Genomic DNA, 15,568 nt, shown 5'->3' with positions numbered 1-15,568 from the left:
CACACACACACACACACACACACACACTATTCTGTAGGGTATATGTATTTGTTATATAGCCTATGGTTGCTTGATTGATTGAAATATTTATTAACAGTTTGCAGAATTACAGTACATTTCCAGCACAACTCAATACAAAGACTGTTAACTGTGAGTGGACGACCCAATAAAGCATTACACTTGTTTACACTAGGGTCCACCTTGTTCAATTCATCAAAACATTTAGAGACGTACATGTACAGACGTGCATTTCTGTTATTTTAGGCCTACTGTTTATGAATATTATGGGCTGTATTTTGCGTGTCTTAAGTACCAGGTCTTATTCCCTAACTTGAGTAAACTAAAGACCTGGAGGTGTGATCAATGCTCTTTGGCCACTCAGAATAGCCAAATGGCATTGATCACACCTCCAGGTCTTTAGTTTACTCAAGTTAGGGAATAAGACCTGGTACTTAAGACACGCAAAATACAGCCCTATGTCTGTCTTGTATTGTTACTGGCAGAGCTGCGTTACATTATTTCCCCTCTTCTGTAAAAGAGACTTTAGTCTCAATCTGTTTTTTACTGGTTAAATAAAGGTTAAACTAGAACTGCACTCTGCCGAGTGCATACTTGCTTGTTGCACACTAGTAGGCCATAAATGGCCTACTAGTGCGCAAGCAGAGCGCGCAAGTACTTTCGACCGCTGGAAAGTATCACATCTCAGTATCTCTGTGAAGGAACGTTTGAAATGTATAATCATTACGTGTAACTATTTGCTACCTAACTACTTTTTTACAGAAAAATGAATCATTGATATGTGATGAAAAAAAAGGTATATAAACTGAATTAAAATATATTATACAGTATAATTATTTTATTACTTATTGTAAATTGTCAATTGTTTTAAATGTATTTCATTTTGTACTATAGTGATATTAATACTAAATCATGATCAGAGTAATATGTGTCTCTAACTTCAACGTCATCGTTGAGAACTGGGACCAGAGTACATGGTGTGTGTATATGTATGACTAGCTCTCAGTGATGACGTAAGAGATATGGTCATCTGTGTAGTCTGTTCCCAGCAGACCAGGCACAGATTTACAAATTACAAATCACATTACAACTACATACAGAGTATGTAGTTGTAATTTGATTAGCAGTATACTGTGGTTACTTGGTTCCAAAAAGTGAAGCCAAGTTTTTTTCAACCGTAAGTCTGTGCCTGGTTTGCTGGGACCAGTTACAACATTACGTCATCCTTGAGAGAGTACATGGTGTGTATATGACGTAATGTTGTAACTTGTAACTTGTAACTTGTAACATTACGTCATATACACACCATGTACTCTCTCAAGGATGACGTAATGTTGTAACTGGTCCCAGCAAACCAGGCACAGACTTACGGTTGAAGAAAACTTGGCTTCACTTTTTGGAACCAAGTAACCACAGTATACTGCTAATCAAATTACAACTACATACTCTGTATGTAGTTGTAATGTGATTTGTAATTTGTAAATCTGTGCCTGGTCTGCTGGGAACAGACTACACAGATGACCATATCTCTTACGTCATCACTGAGAGCTAGTCATACATATACACACACCATGTACTCTGGTCCCAGTTCTCAACGATGACGTTGAAGTTAGAGACACATATTACTCTGATCATGATTTAGTATTAATATCACTATAGTACAAAATGAAATACATTTAAAACAATTGACAATTTACAATAAGTAATAAAATAATTATACTGTATAATATATTTTAATTCAGTTTATATACCTTAACATAACATAACATAACATTACGTCATCCTTGAGAGAGTACATGGTGTGTATATGACGTAATGTTGTAACTTGTAACTGTAACTTGTAACTGTTACAAGTTACAACATTACGTCATATACACACCATGTACTCTCTCAAGGATGACGTAATGTTGTAACTGGTCCCAGCAAACCAGGCACAGATTTACGGTTGAAAAAAACTTGGCTTCACTTCGAAGAGACCAAGCGAAATGATTACTTGCGCGTTCTGCTTGCGCAAGTAACTACATACAGAGTATGTAGTTGTAATTTGATTAGCAGTATACTGTGGTTACTTGGTTCCAAAAAGTGAAGACAAGTTTTCTTCAACGGTAAATCTGTGCCTGGTTTGCTGGGACTAGTTACAACATTACGTCATCCTTGAGAGAGTACATGGTGTGTATATGACGTAATGTTGTAACTTGTAACTTGTAACTAGTCCCAGCAAACCAGGCACAGACTGTATGTAGTTGTTCTAGTTACAACTACATACAGAGTATGTAGTTGTAATTTGATTAGCAGTATACTGTGGTTACTTGGTTCCAAAAAGTGAAGACAAGTTTTCTTCAACGGTAAATCTGTGCCTGGTTTGCTGGGACTAGTTACAACATTACGTCATCCTTGAGAGAGTACATGGTGTGTATATGACGTAATGTTGTAACTTGTAACTTGTAACTAGTCCCAGCAAACCAGGCACAGACTGTATGTAGTTGTTCTAGTTACAACTACATACAGAGTATGTAGTTGTAATTTGATTAGCAGTATACTGTGGTTACTTGGTTCCAAAAAGTTGTTACAAGTTACAAGTTACAACATTACGTCATATACACACCATGTACTCTCTCAAGGATGACGTAATGTTGTAACTAGTCCCAGCAAACCAGGCACAGATTTACCGTTGAAGAAAACTTGTCTTCACTTCGAAGAGACCAAGCGAAACGATTACTTGCGCGCTCTGCTTGCGCAAGTAATAAAATAAAATTGTCATGTTAGTAGGCCTATATATGTGCTCTCATTTCAATAACCACATGGTGTTTTTAGTCATTCAGCTTTCAATACAATTACCCTGCTATTGATCAATATTTGATCGTGTGTCAGTCTTTAGATACCGGTAAGCCCTGTGTTGCAGAATCTGATGATTGTGGTTGGCCTTTCACCGTGGAAGGTCAAGTGAACTATATACAGGTTTCATTTTAAAGCTTTTTATTAGCATGTTTTGCTTTATGCAAAAAGAGTACAGCGCAAACACTTTAGCAAAAGTTACAATCTGTTGAGGACCTTAATTTGATCTCCCATACCTTGTTTTTAGCATCCAAATTGTTTCTGGCCTCCATCAGTTCCATCATCAGAGAGTTGATCTGTTTCTTTGTTGTGTCAGCAGACACCTACAGATGAATTAAAACAGTAGTTTCGTTATTTTTATAAACTCAACCAAGGCCGAAGATGTGTATAGAAGTCAGATAAGCAGACCTTGTTCTTCAAGAACTTGTTGGCTTTATTGAGCTCAGCCAGTTGTCTCTCCAAGGTGGCCATATTAGCAGAGAGGGCCGTCTTCTCCCGGACTGCTGTCAACAATTTTGCATGCAGCTTCTTAAGCTCTTCCTCCAGGGACTGGAGTCTCTGGTCCTGCTCCCCACGCTGCTGCACCAAGGAGCGGATCTTTGGAGGAAGCAGGTCAAACAGAGCAATTATCATAAAAGGGTAGCTAGCTTAATGTTAAAGTGGGTTCAAGACAGAAAATATGTTTTCAGGTTGGGATACCAATGGGCTATATGCAAAAAATAACTAATTAAGGCTCTGTTCCATTTAGTGTTCAGTGGTTCTCAAACTTTTTAGTTTCAAGGATCCCCATAACTCTGAGTGTACAAATAGAGTGAGTGTTTCCAGTGAGCAAACACACACAATAGCAGCACCCCAACCCCAAGAATGGAATAGAGCCTTCATTAGCATCAGCGGTGCCGGTAACACCTGTGAAGGAAGTGGAGAAGGGGCCCAAGTTCTTTTCAAAATGGCGTGTGTGCATGGAGCCCATTTCAATGCAATGAGATAGAGCATTATTGATCCCACAGGAGAACCTCAGTCGTCAGATTGAGTTGAGTTTTTAAACCAAAAATGACTTACCGGTAAATAATACTTGATGATAATGTGCAAATGACTTACCTCCTTCTCCAAGACCCACTGCAGTTTCATCTCCATTGTAACGCCACTTCTCCCTTTCCTTGCACTTGATCCTTCAACCTGCATTATGTCCAGAGAGTGGTATAATTCAGATTTCAATGAGAACCATAGTAATACAATATTGATCTCCAATTAGGGTAAATCTAGAGGGGTTTCAGGTCTGGGCTCATCTCAAGGGGGGGGTTCTAAGTACTTTAAAATCCTCAAAATGACCAGAAGACCCTGGGTGACTAAAAAACTAAGATCCTATAATATGAAAGTCATCTGACAATTATTGGGGGGGGGGTTTTTTAGGTGTCTGGTGTGCCATAAAGCAATATTGTATGAATGATGGAGAAAAAAGGCATTACCGTCTGTCCCGTTGTTTAGTGACATCGGGGACCATGTTGGAAAAACAATTGTTTTTTTCTTTTACTTATTGTTAACCTTTGGATTTGTCAGCTTGAAATTAAATTATTCCAACCACCACACCACTAGCCTGGGCAGCATTCCTTTTCGGGTTTATGATCCGGTCGGGAACGGATGATATCGTTATGTCATGTTGTAGTCAACACTCAATCTGGAACTTCCTTTTCCCTCAAACTGATTTTCCCAATAAAAGCCGCAGGCTACGAGAGAACGAGTCATGCTTTTTTTGGGAAGAAAGTATGTTCCAGATTGAGGGTTCCGGCCTGATGACTGACTACAAAACAATGACTACATGACGAAAAAATATCATCCACTCCCGACTGGATCACACTGCAATTTAGCAACACAGACCAGGCTTTCCTCAGGTGGAAAGCCTGGTGACCCAAGGTTACCACACCACAACTTACAAGGCCATCAGCAGACATGGTTCTGCGGACTCTCATGGGTGACATGCTGACACTTCTTGAGGGTGAGGGGGGTGGTGGTGGTGGTAGGTCCACAGCAGCTGTAGACAAGGAGATGTTGAATTAAATGTCTCATGGAAAAAAGCCGAAATAAAATCTCATGCCTGAAATTGTAATGATGTCGTTTACCATTCTAAATGCATGTTGCTGCCGTTACAATACACACAGCCAACCAGCTGAAGTAATCACAGGGTCGGGCTTTAAACTTAGCTTTTATTACATTTCTGAGAACATTCATGTTCACGGCAGATGCTTCTAAACTTGTATTGTTAGTTTGACCACTTAAACTATTTAATCTTAATTCTTAGTTAACATAAAGCACCGAAGTCTGACGTCAATATCGGTAGAGAACTAGAGATCAACTCGTATAAGAATAAATAAATAAGAAATTAATCATCCCGGCTGTTTCACTCATATGTATATGGAGAATCAACTGACTGAGAGAAAACGGTAAAGTTATTGCTGCCAAATAAATTAATTTACGTTAGAAACATACTGTATCAAATTTTGAGGGACTGACTGTCAAACGATAGACACCTCCCCGGCAATATCGCTGGGACAGCGTTGTTTATTTTCGACCACAATGCTTATGAGATGATAGGATGACCCCATGTTATTCTCCATAGAGAAAAACTTCAGTGAACCAGGGGCTGAGTAAGTGACGTCAGGACTTCAGCGCTCTATTACATAGCCAATGACCAAACAGACGATCTACAAGCTCACAACACGTGACATGTTCAGCTTTTAGATCTGCCATACAACCCAGATCTCGTCTCAAACAAGGAATTAAAATAATTTAGCTCCTATGCCACTAGAATGTGGAACGCCCTACCAACAGCCATTAAAACATGTGAATCCCTTGACTCCTTCAAAACCACTCCCAAAGAGCACCACAGACTTTTTTCCCCCTTTACTTTCTTTAAAATGATTTTTGTATATTTGTACGTCTCTAAATATTATGATTAATTGAAAATGGTGGACCCTGTTGTAAATAAGTGTAATGCTTAATCATGGATCGTCCACAAAGTAACAGTTTTTGTATTGACTTGTGCTTTCGGTAGAAATGTACCCATACTGTGAAATAAAAACTCAAACCAATAGAAGACATGCTGGCTTTCATAGAAGACATGCAGTGGCTTCTAATATGGAATCCAAATTAGTCGTGGCGACTGAGAACTTTAGTCCAAGGGCTGCCATGGTAGATCTCATATTATAAGCACTTGGACGTCTTTGACGCACCCTCCTTGGTGGGTCTGAACCTGTCAGATCTGTGGAAGGTCACAGCTCCCTTCAGCTCGGCAGGCTTGATGTCGTAGTCTCCAGGACCGATAGAACAGGCTGGTGGGGGTCAAATAACATTAAAAGCACTAAAGTAAACTCGATTGTACAATGGTGTAAATTAAAGACATGGCAACATATCATTTTAATGATAAGCTATTATTAATATTAAGAATAATAATAGGCTATAAAGACAAATCCAAATTAAGGACGGCAGCTTGAGTGCTCATAAAGTACTGAACTGATATGTTATGTTAGTAAATAAATAAATCTGTATAGGGCAGTGGAAAATCACTGCCAGAACTGTAAAGATCTTCTGGATGGGTGTCCGCGGTCTACTGAGTGTCAATTTCGGGGTCCTTGACAATGAAAACGTTTTGGAACCGCACTGGTATAGTCATAGTCACATTGTTTGGGAACAAGTGTAACAGTAACTAAGGATGTGACGGTTTGAAAATTACAAAACCGGGTCGATATTCAATAAAAAATCGACCGAAACGGTTATACCGACTTTGGCCACTGGAGGGCCAAAGTCACTTGAGTCATTAGTTTTTTTCCATAGCGTGTAAAGACCATAATTTGGACAAAGTGACAGATTTAACACATTTGTCTTTATTTCTCAATGCTCACACAAATGGAAACAAGCCATAGTGTTTTATTGCCTACTTTTTGGGTTTTTTTTTGGTAAGCTAAGCATTGTATTTGTATTAAACAATTAACCCATCGTGATTTGCACGCATCTGCACCAGGCCAGCTATATAGGGTCCATGATGAGCCTGAGTCCAAAACATATCGCTGTCGTGTCCAGTCCAAATGTGAGCAACTGTACCTACTGTTTAAAGCCACTGGCCGCTTGACTTTTCGCTGACGAGAAACCCCTCTCACTCTCAGTCCCTGTCGCAGGGTAAACAAAACGTCATATAGCACATGGCTAATTGTACGCCAGGGAGGAGGAGGCGGCGGCGCGGCTGTAACTTTCTCCAGGCCAATAATGGATTTAATCATTCCAAATAAGTCTCTCCATTCATTGCTACGGTGACCGCGAGACATGCTCGTCTTGCTGTCACTCGCTTTTAGTTTTGACTAACGCAAGCGCAAAGCAAAGCTACTGCTGCGCTGTGCAGAAGAGACATTGAAGACAAATTGAAGTGAATGCGCTCAGATTTGCGACATTGAGGGGGCAGAAAAACTGTTCATGCAGCCTGGAGTTCAGAGGAGTGGGACTACCTGGAGTTTGAGAGTTGAGATTGTAGAGCTTGTAGATCTGTCTGTTTTTGCAGCGCCGGTGTCAGGGTAACACAATAAGAAATTACAGGCAGAGATGAAGTGAAGTTGAACAGCCAAGCAGCAGCAGCAAGCTACGCTAAGCACTCGTACTGTACCCTGGATAAGGTTTAGTCGTAGGCCTACTGTACCCTGGATAAGGCAACAACAAAATGAACATTTCCTTTGTCTGGAGCAAAAAAAACAGCAATGCTCGAAGGGGAAAGACAAGACATACATCTAGTGATAAGGCCGTAGTAAAAGTCGCATCCTTTTGCAAGAAACGGCATTTTTGCGATTTCAGGTTTCAGGCAATTTCAGTTTCTTTTATTTTCCTGTTGGGAAATGTAGGTGTCATAGCGGCACTAGTCTGCAGAAGGGATGAAAGGCAGTTAGCCTACTTGTTAAGAGTAGAGATTAAACTCAAATAAAAATGTAAGATAGTATGTTCTGCCATGGTCTAATGGTCTTAAAATAATCACACTAAGTTGGCACAACCAATCAGCTGGTCCCGAAAAGGTTTCCATCTGTCCCTATTACACTGTTCATGTATAGTTTGGCTGTGCTGATCATTGATTGAAATATGTATTAACAGTTTGCAGAATTACAGTACATTTCAAGCACAAACTCAATACAAATACTGTTAACTGTGAGTGGACGACCCAATTAAGCATTACACATGTTTACAAGAGGGTCCACCTTGTTCAATTCATCAAAACATTTAGAGACGTACAAAATATACACTTCTATATAGTTAAAGAACAGAACAGGAATTCATCATAAAGGAGGTAAAAAGGGAAAAGAAACATACAGTGAGGGGGAAAAAGGGGTGTCATGTCCATGTATAACCTATAACTATATGACATCGATAGATTATTATGTACCAGTCATATTGACAAAGTAAGATAACCAGGATATAGCATTGCATAAGCAGTGGGTGGGGTTCTCAAACTTTCCATAGCTGTAGCCACATCTGAACATGTTTGAGCCAGGCACTCTCATCTCATACAATATTTATGTGTTAAAAAAATGATTCAAAAAGGGATGGTAGGCTAAGAGCCTATAGTATTACCTACCAAGTGTGGTCTAAAAATACAATTTGCGTGTGAGAACAAGTGTGAACAACCTCTGAAACAGTTAATCTAAATCTACTGCAGGTCAAATGACAGTAAAACAACGAATAAGATTGAGAATGAAATTGAATATCGAGACTTTTATTTCTATCTGAGGCATAATGTTGGTGTGACATGTTCAGTATACACTATAACAGCAGTATCATAATAATGAAACATGTAGCGTCAGATGTAATGCAGCAAAAAATAAATCATTATCGTCTGAAAAAATGTAGATATATTGATCATAAAAGATTGGTGAAAAGAATAGGGTCTAACAGACTCCAACACAAAGTCACCACCATACCTTTCGGTTTTAATAATTTCTCTGAAATACGGCAAAAAAGAACAGGTCGTTTAAACAGTATACAAGTTTACTTGTAATTAAAAATGTGAAAAAAATCATCATACAATACTTTTACGTGGATGTGACAAGAGCTTAATGTAGACAGTATATATTACAGTATTTCTGGACTCCCTCTGTCCTTCCTCCTGTGCGCCTCCTGGAGTACAGGTTCATTTTTAATCTTCTTCCGGAATTTCTTCACGGCAGCCGCAGCTCTTTTTTTGTCTCTGAAATAAAAATAATTATAATATAAATCAATATTATGTCAACAGTCAATTCTACAGAAAATTATCATTAACGCAATATAGGTTCTCTTTACCGCACAATAATAATAATAAAACTTTATTTGTAAGGAACCGATAGAGAGAACCGAAATTGAATTATTGTAATTGGTACCCGGTACTCAAGCATGTTCGGTTCGGTACCGGATTGGTCCCGAGGTTCGTAGGGTCTGCCGGGTGTAGCGAAGAGGCGTCTTGTAGCTGCAGTACGGCCAATCCTTGATGGTCTAGTGGTTAGGAAGGGGGGGGGGGGGGGGGGGACCCAGGCCAGGCCTGGTTGGCTGACCAGAGGCCTGGCCCGTGTGGGTCCCCAGGGGGGGGGGGGGATGCCTGGGGAAGACAGAGTACACAAGTAAAGTTAAAATGATCTTTCTTTTATGATACCTAAAAGTATAAAGCATATACATTTTCCAATTTGATAATCCCCAATAAATATGGTTTTGTGAACATACTATTCTTCTAACACAATAGTTTAAAGCCTGTGACGTAAATCACCGTCAAGTTCAAGTGCGCGGTCATGTGCCCGAGACGGAGATTGATAATCTCCGTCAAATTAGTGCTATGAAAACTGACCCATCGTCAGCAAGCCTAGAGGCGCTTGAGAACCAATGGCATCTCTTATCCACTATGTGACAGGATCCAACCCTAACCCAGGGGCCAACAAGTTGCTGCCGCTTGAGTGCGCAGACGAAATAAGTCCTATCACCACCACCATTGCTGGTGTTGTGTTAGCTTAGCAGCTAAGCCTTAGCTTCTTGCAATGCTATAGCATTCTCACTGCGGTCTCACGGTGCGGGCACTGTGTGCTGCTGCTTGGGGACGAGAGGGGGTTTCTACAGGCGGCTGCTATGACCAAATTGATTGTGTGCAACATGACAACTGTTTTAAAGTATTGTACAGTGACAACTATTGAAACTTTATTGTAAACAAACACTGCGTGCCGTGCGTGGTCCATCCAGCTCCACCCCCCCCTGAGGAGGGCCTGAGGCGAGTGGAGGAACTGGAGACGGAGCTCGGCGCCCTCCGGGCAGTCGGGACGGAGGAGCGGAACGAACTGATCCAACTTCAGCAGGTTCATGCTGCCCTGACTGAGCTGCTGCAGAAGGAAAAGGTAAAAGAACAGTTGACAGTTTTGTACAGGGGGTAGCAGCACACGATGCAATCAATTTTTAAATGTTTCCTGTTAACCTGCGGAAGCACCACAAGCATCAAATTGTGAACAGTTTGCATTTGGCCGGGCTGCATGATATTAGGAAAACATGCGGAAAACACAAGGCCCCAAACGAAATCAATCCCAGCTGTACGGTACTCCTCTCTTGACAAACAAACTCTCACCGGAGCAGATGACGGTCCCGGGCGGAGACAGAGAGGCAAACGGGCAGGGCCGTTTGTCTCTGTCTCCACAAGTGTGTGGAGCCGGCAACTTCCGTGTTTTTTGTCACGGAAGCGTCACGGCCCGTCAATCAATCTCTTTTGCGACATTGACCCTCCAAAACATAAAGGAAAAACAATACAGATAGATACCTCTCACAGAAACTAGGACATTACACATAAGGATGGATATTAAAACGAGTTAAAGGAATATCTTTGACTGAGCCATGCTATTTTTTTTTTTTAAATTACATTTTAAAATAAATCCTTAATGAATAATATGTGGCAGTGCTACAAGTTAGCGGCGTGCTCAAGTGCCTTGCTCAGGGAGTGGCACCTAGACTAGGGATGCGTTCGGGATGCGAACCAGGTACCTTCTGTTATGACGTATGGGAAATGATTGAACCTGGTGTGGGGTACTGTTTTTGAGCTGTTGAATAGATTTTCTAATTTCTTTGTATAGGTTGTCATATCAGCCCTGTCCAACTTAAAAGCCTGAAACAGAAATGTTATTTGTATACATTCCCAGTGTTCATTCACGCAAACACAATTGTTAATCGCAATTATTTGAAATTGAGTGACACTTTATCATCAGGTAAAATGTCATAATCTTGACAGCCCTACCTGCCCTACCCACTACCAGGCAGCCTCTACCCATTCAGCTTTTATGGTGTTACAGCTATAGTACCACTGAGTACATGTGCATAGCTTCAGCTTGTGTTTGATGTCAGGATTGTGGTCTATTATACTCTAGTTCCAATTCCAAGAATAAGTGATATTAGAAAGGTAAACGTGGGATGCAAGAACCGCAGAGATAAAAGGTGAAAATGACTGCATCTCATTCCAGATCTAAAGCAACAAGAAGAAAAGGACACCAAATTGATTCTGATGGAGAACAGATGTCAAGTGATGGAGAAAATGATTTAATTCTCAAAAAAGACAGAATTATGAAGCATGAGAATGGGGAGGTGAAGAGATGAGCAGGGAAATACCAGCTCTGACAGCACCAATATGGATATAGTAGATGTGTATATCTATCTAATTAACACATTGTTGTAGTAACTATACATATAACAAGGTGTTTATCATAATTTAAGGTTTTAATTAATGGTTATATTATATGCCAGTCACAAACAAAACAAACCTTTATCTGGCAGGAACAAAAAGGCCATATAACTGGTCCTAAGTAATATTTACCAATGTATGTACGTGCCCGTTGCAGTCGGCCACCGGCCTACTTGGGAACGATGCAACTTAGGAACCTAATAATATACGTTGTCATAGCACCCGTTTTAACTGTCAGCCGGTGTCCCACATGGAGATCTGTGTATGTGCCTGCGTGTGGAGACTTCAAACAAAAGTGTACTTGGCAATCAATTCGGCCCACTGGCAGAGCCTGGTTGAGCCTCAATTGGCTGAGGCAGAGGCTGGAAATTGCACAGGTGAAAGGAGTTGGCCTCATTAGGCCCACTGGCAGAGCCTGGCCCAGGTGAAAGGAGTTGGCCTCATTAGGCCCACTGGCAGAGACTTTTGTGGTGGTTCTGGAGAACCGTGGGTCCGACCGACTCGAAACCTGGCACTGCACTCCTTGTGGGGGTGTGGAATGCGTGTGTTGAATGTGAAGTCGGTTCTCGAGTTACGTGCATTACAACCATACTCTCATGCACGCACGATTGTATGCAGAGACGTGGCACATTTGTAGTAGGATTAATGAGCTGGCCAGATGTATGGAGAACCGGGATGATGTAGGACTCGTCTGAGGGCAACCTAGAGAGACTTTCGGTATAAACAGTGATTTAAAAAAAATTCTTTGTTCCTGTAGGCCCTTGTCGCGTCTCTGTCCCTCCTCCTGCAACAGGAGAAGGCAGAGTCCGACCAGCGCATGAAGGACCTCCGAGATGAGATGGAGGAGGTGCTGGGAGATCTGGCTGCCATGGAGGAGCAGGAAGGATCTAGCCGAGGCATGCTGACGGAGACCCAGGGGGGGTTCCTGGTCCTCCAGCAGGACCATGCAGAGTTGGAGAAACAACTGAGTGAAACCAGGGCCCTGCTTGACAGGTACAGGTCTAAACACCATCATGGACATATATTTTTAGTGTGCGGAGAGTTTAAAATATGTTATGACTCAAGGGTGCTCCTTTAGTGCAGTGTTTCTCAAATGGGCATACTAGTACTTTTCTGTTTTATTTTAATTTTATTTATTACAACATACAAAATACTTTTTTTTCCTGTTACCCCTGGAGACTGGAGAAGCTTAAATATGGACTATATCGAAGAGAGCAGTTTATTCTGACCGTTTCATACCCCGTTTGTGTAGGGCAGGACCCACCTTCACTTGCCCACACGCATTTCACAAGCACGTACCACTTGGAAAGTATACATTTATTTTGTTATTTTTAATTTCTTTGTTTTCATTGTTTTTATATTGGTATATTATATGTACACTGTCTTGTAACCCTCAAAATAAAAAATACTTATTTTTATCCCATATGCCTAAATTCACTTTCCTCTGGAAACTAACTGGTATGTTAAAATATTGTTTTTACGTCCGGAGACGTAATGCCCTTGCTGAGGTCTGCCCCAGGGAGGGTTCAAACCCACAACCTTCGGCATGACAGGCGGCCCTCTTTGGAAAATATTGATATGCCCTATATTTTTTTTGTTTTGATAACATCAAATCTTTTTGTTTGACATGTTTAGTAAGATGAAGGAGATGTCTGGTTTGGAAGAGAACCACTCTCTGGCCATGAGAAGCCTTCAGGAGCAGCACACCAACTCACTCCACAAGACGAGAGACACTGCTGCTGAGCTGGAGAGGTGAGTGTCTGTATATAACTTGAATAATGGAAGGTCAGTTTGATAGGCTTAATTTTTAGAGCCTTAGTACGAATTCATAATTACACTACTGAACGTACACGTGGAGCTAATTAGCTTTGCTCTTGGAGCATTCAGAGTGAAAAGCCAGCTTATCCAATGTCTGTGGAAGTCCTTGCCATCGCATTGAAATGTGATGGCTGTGGCTTTTTTAAATGGACGGTATTCACCATGCATCTACAGTTATACACTAAACATTTATGAATTAACTGATATCAGAGAGCTCTGTGTATTTACTAGCACACCCAAAATGGAATAGTTCTTTTTTTTTTGGGTTCAAAATACTCTCAGCAATGGAAAATGTTAGAACAGAGTCAACGGACAATGTTGTAAATGCAGTAATGTTTAGCCAAGTAATATGAAATCTAAAGTGATAAAGCCATTGCCTTTAATAACAAATGGCCTGTTTCTGTCGGATATTTGGCTAAATCTGTGAATAGACGACATGCATTCATTGATGGGCTGTATGGTGACTATGGTCCTTTCCTTTCTTAATTTTTATTCTATTTAAATGCTGCCCAATTCCAGCATCAAACAGTCTCTGAAGCAAGCAGAGGAGAGGTCGAGAAACCTGGAGGAGGAGTTGGAGAGAGTCACTCATCAGATGAAAGAAGAGATGGTCGCCAAGATTCAGAAGAAGGATGATGACGCCAGGAGGATGAGGGAGGAGACAGACGGCATACATCGTGCCGCTCAGGAGGAATGGGCGTGGTACGTAAGACGGCAAAATTAGATTTACGTGATTTATTTAGTTTTAGCCACGTGGAATGTTTTAGTGTTATATCATGAGATTTTAGTCGACTAAATGTAAAGTTGATTTAGTCTACTAAAATGTATTTTGGCGGCTAAAAGTGGCCTTGATGGCGTCTTATTGAATTTGACAGTTTCTGAATCTGTCCAGTCAGTGTTCTGAAGCCTTCAGACGTGCCTCCTTAGGAGACTTGGCTCAGCTCTGAACCCATTTTGTGTTACCCATTGCGACCGCATGCCCTTGCTGACGTCGACCCCAGGCAGTGTTCGACAACTTTCCGCATGACAGGCGACCCTCTTTGAAAATATATTAGGGCACATCAATATTTTCCAATCTGTGTCATTATGTCAGCCACCCGCCAATAAAACCCAAGTTGCCAGCTCACTTGGAGTGAGTTTTTAATACTGTATTAAAAACACACCCATGTGAAGTGAGTGGTGCAACTCCTTGGGGCTCCAGGGGTCTCCAGGGGTCCGGAAGTTCCAGACCCACAGGAAAGCAGCCAGGGTGCTGGTCCGGTTCCGGCGAGCCACCCCTTGTCTGTAACGGTTGAGAAATGACACCAACCAAGCTATTTTCGTGCTTGGACAGACCCGGGGACAGACAGTCAAATGTCAAACATTTTGTTTTGATAACATCAAACCTTTTTGTTTGTGACATGTTTAGTAAGATAAAGGAGATGTCTGCTTTGGAAGAGAACCACTCTATGGCCATGAGAAGCCTTCAGGAGGAACACACCGACTCACTCCACAAGACAAGAGACACTGCTGCTGAGCTGGAGAGGTGAGTGTCGTTCCATTATTCAGGTTAAATACAGACAGTTTGATTAATGGGCTTTTCTTTTTCTTTTTGTTTTCATGACCGTTGCATTTTAACCGCCAGAATGACCGGCTAAACCTTTGTCAGAATGGGTTCAGAATCATGAAAATCCCCCTAGTTTGACACGTCACATGGTACTTCAACCATTCTTTTTTTTTATGTTGCCTTATATAGGTAGGTTTTAATGGTACCCCAACTGTCAACGCCTGAACCTTGATCCACTAATAATATAATTCAAATTTGAATATGTTATTCGGATGATCCTAAGGATCTTAAACGATTACTATTGCGATTTATTTTGGGTCACAAGCTTCGATTGACTGGCCTATGTATCCTTGCATTCTTTAACTCAAGGGTGCGAGCACAACTCCCAACTCGTTTAAGCAATAGAGGGTATGCGTGTGACATCATCGTCAAACCACTGAAGAACGACACTGATGTACAGCACTTTGGTCAACCTTGGTTGTTTTAAAACGTGCTCTATAAATAAAGTTTGATTTGATTTGATCAAACCCGGAAGTTATGCAGGAATGCCTAGTGAGTGGCAAAAAACGACTTTCTGGCCTTGACAGCCCATGCATCCAAACAGAAAAGTCCTATATATCTGATTGCATTAAACAAACATTAAACAG

The 15,568-nt window shown here is 41.1% G+C and overlaps 1 protein-coding gene across 1 annotated transcript; it reads right to left on the bottom strand.

Annotated features, from left to right (window-relative positions):
* Window positions 1-3,041: 3,041 nt before the first annotated feature.
* On the bottom strand, window positions 3,042-8,273 carry LOC308329793 (hyaluronan mediated motility receptor-like; the record flags this gene model as incomplete). Its single annotated transcript, XM_080784291.1, has 6 exons — window positions 3,042-3,176; window positions 3,262-3,450; window positions 3,952-4,029; window positions 4,785-4,882; window positions 6,081-6,179; window positions 8,267-8,273. The coding sequence occupies 6 exons, from the start codon at window positions 8,271-8,273 to the stop codon at window positions 3,042-3,044; spliced, it is 606 nt and encodes a 201-aa protein (XP_080640417.1).
* Window positions 8,274-15,568: the final 7,295 nt, after the last annotated feature.

Source organism: Protomyctophum bolini (genome assembly GCF_963924005.1).
Source record: "Protomyctophum bolini genome assembly, chromosome: 15".
Taxonomy (NCBI): Eukaryota; Metazoa; Chordata; class Actinopteri; order Myctophiformes; family Myctophidae; genus Protomyctophum; species Protomyctophum bolini.
This window is presented reverse-complemented; position numbering and strand designations above follow the sequence as displayed.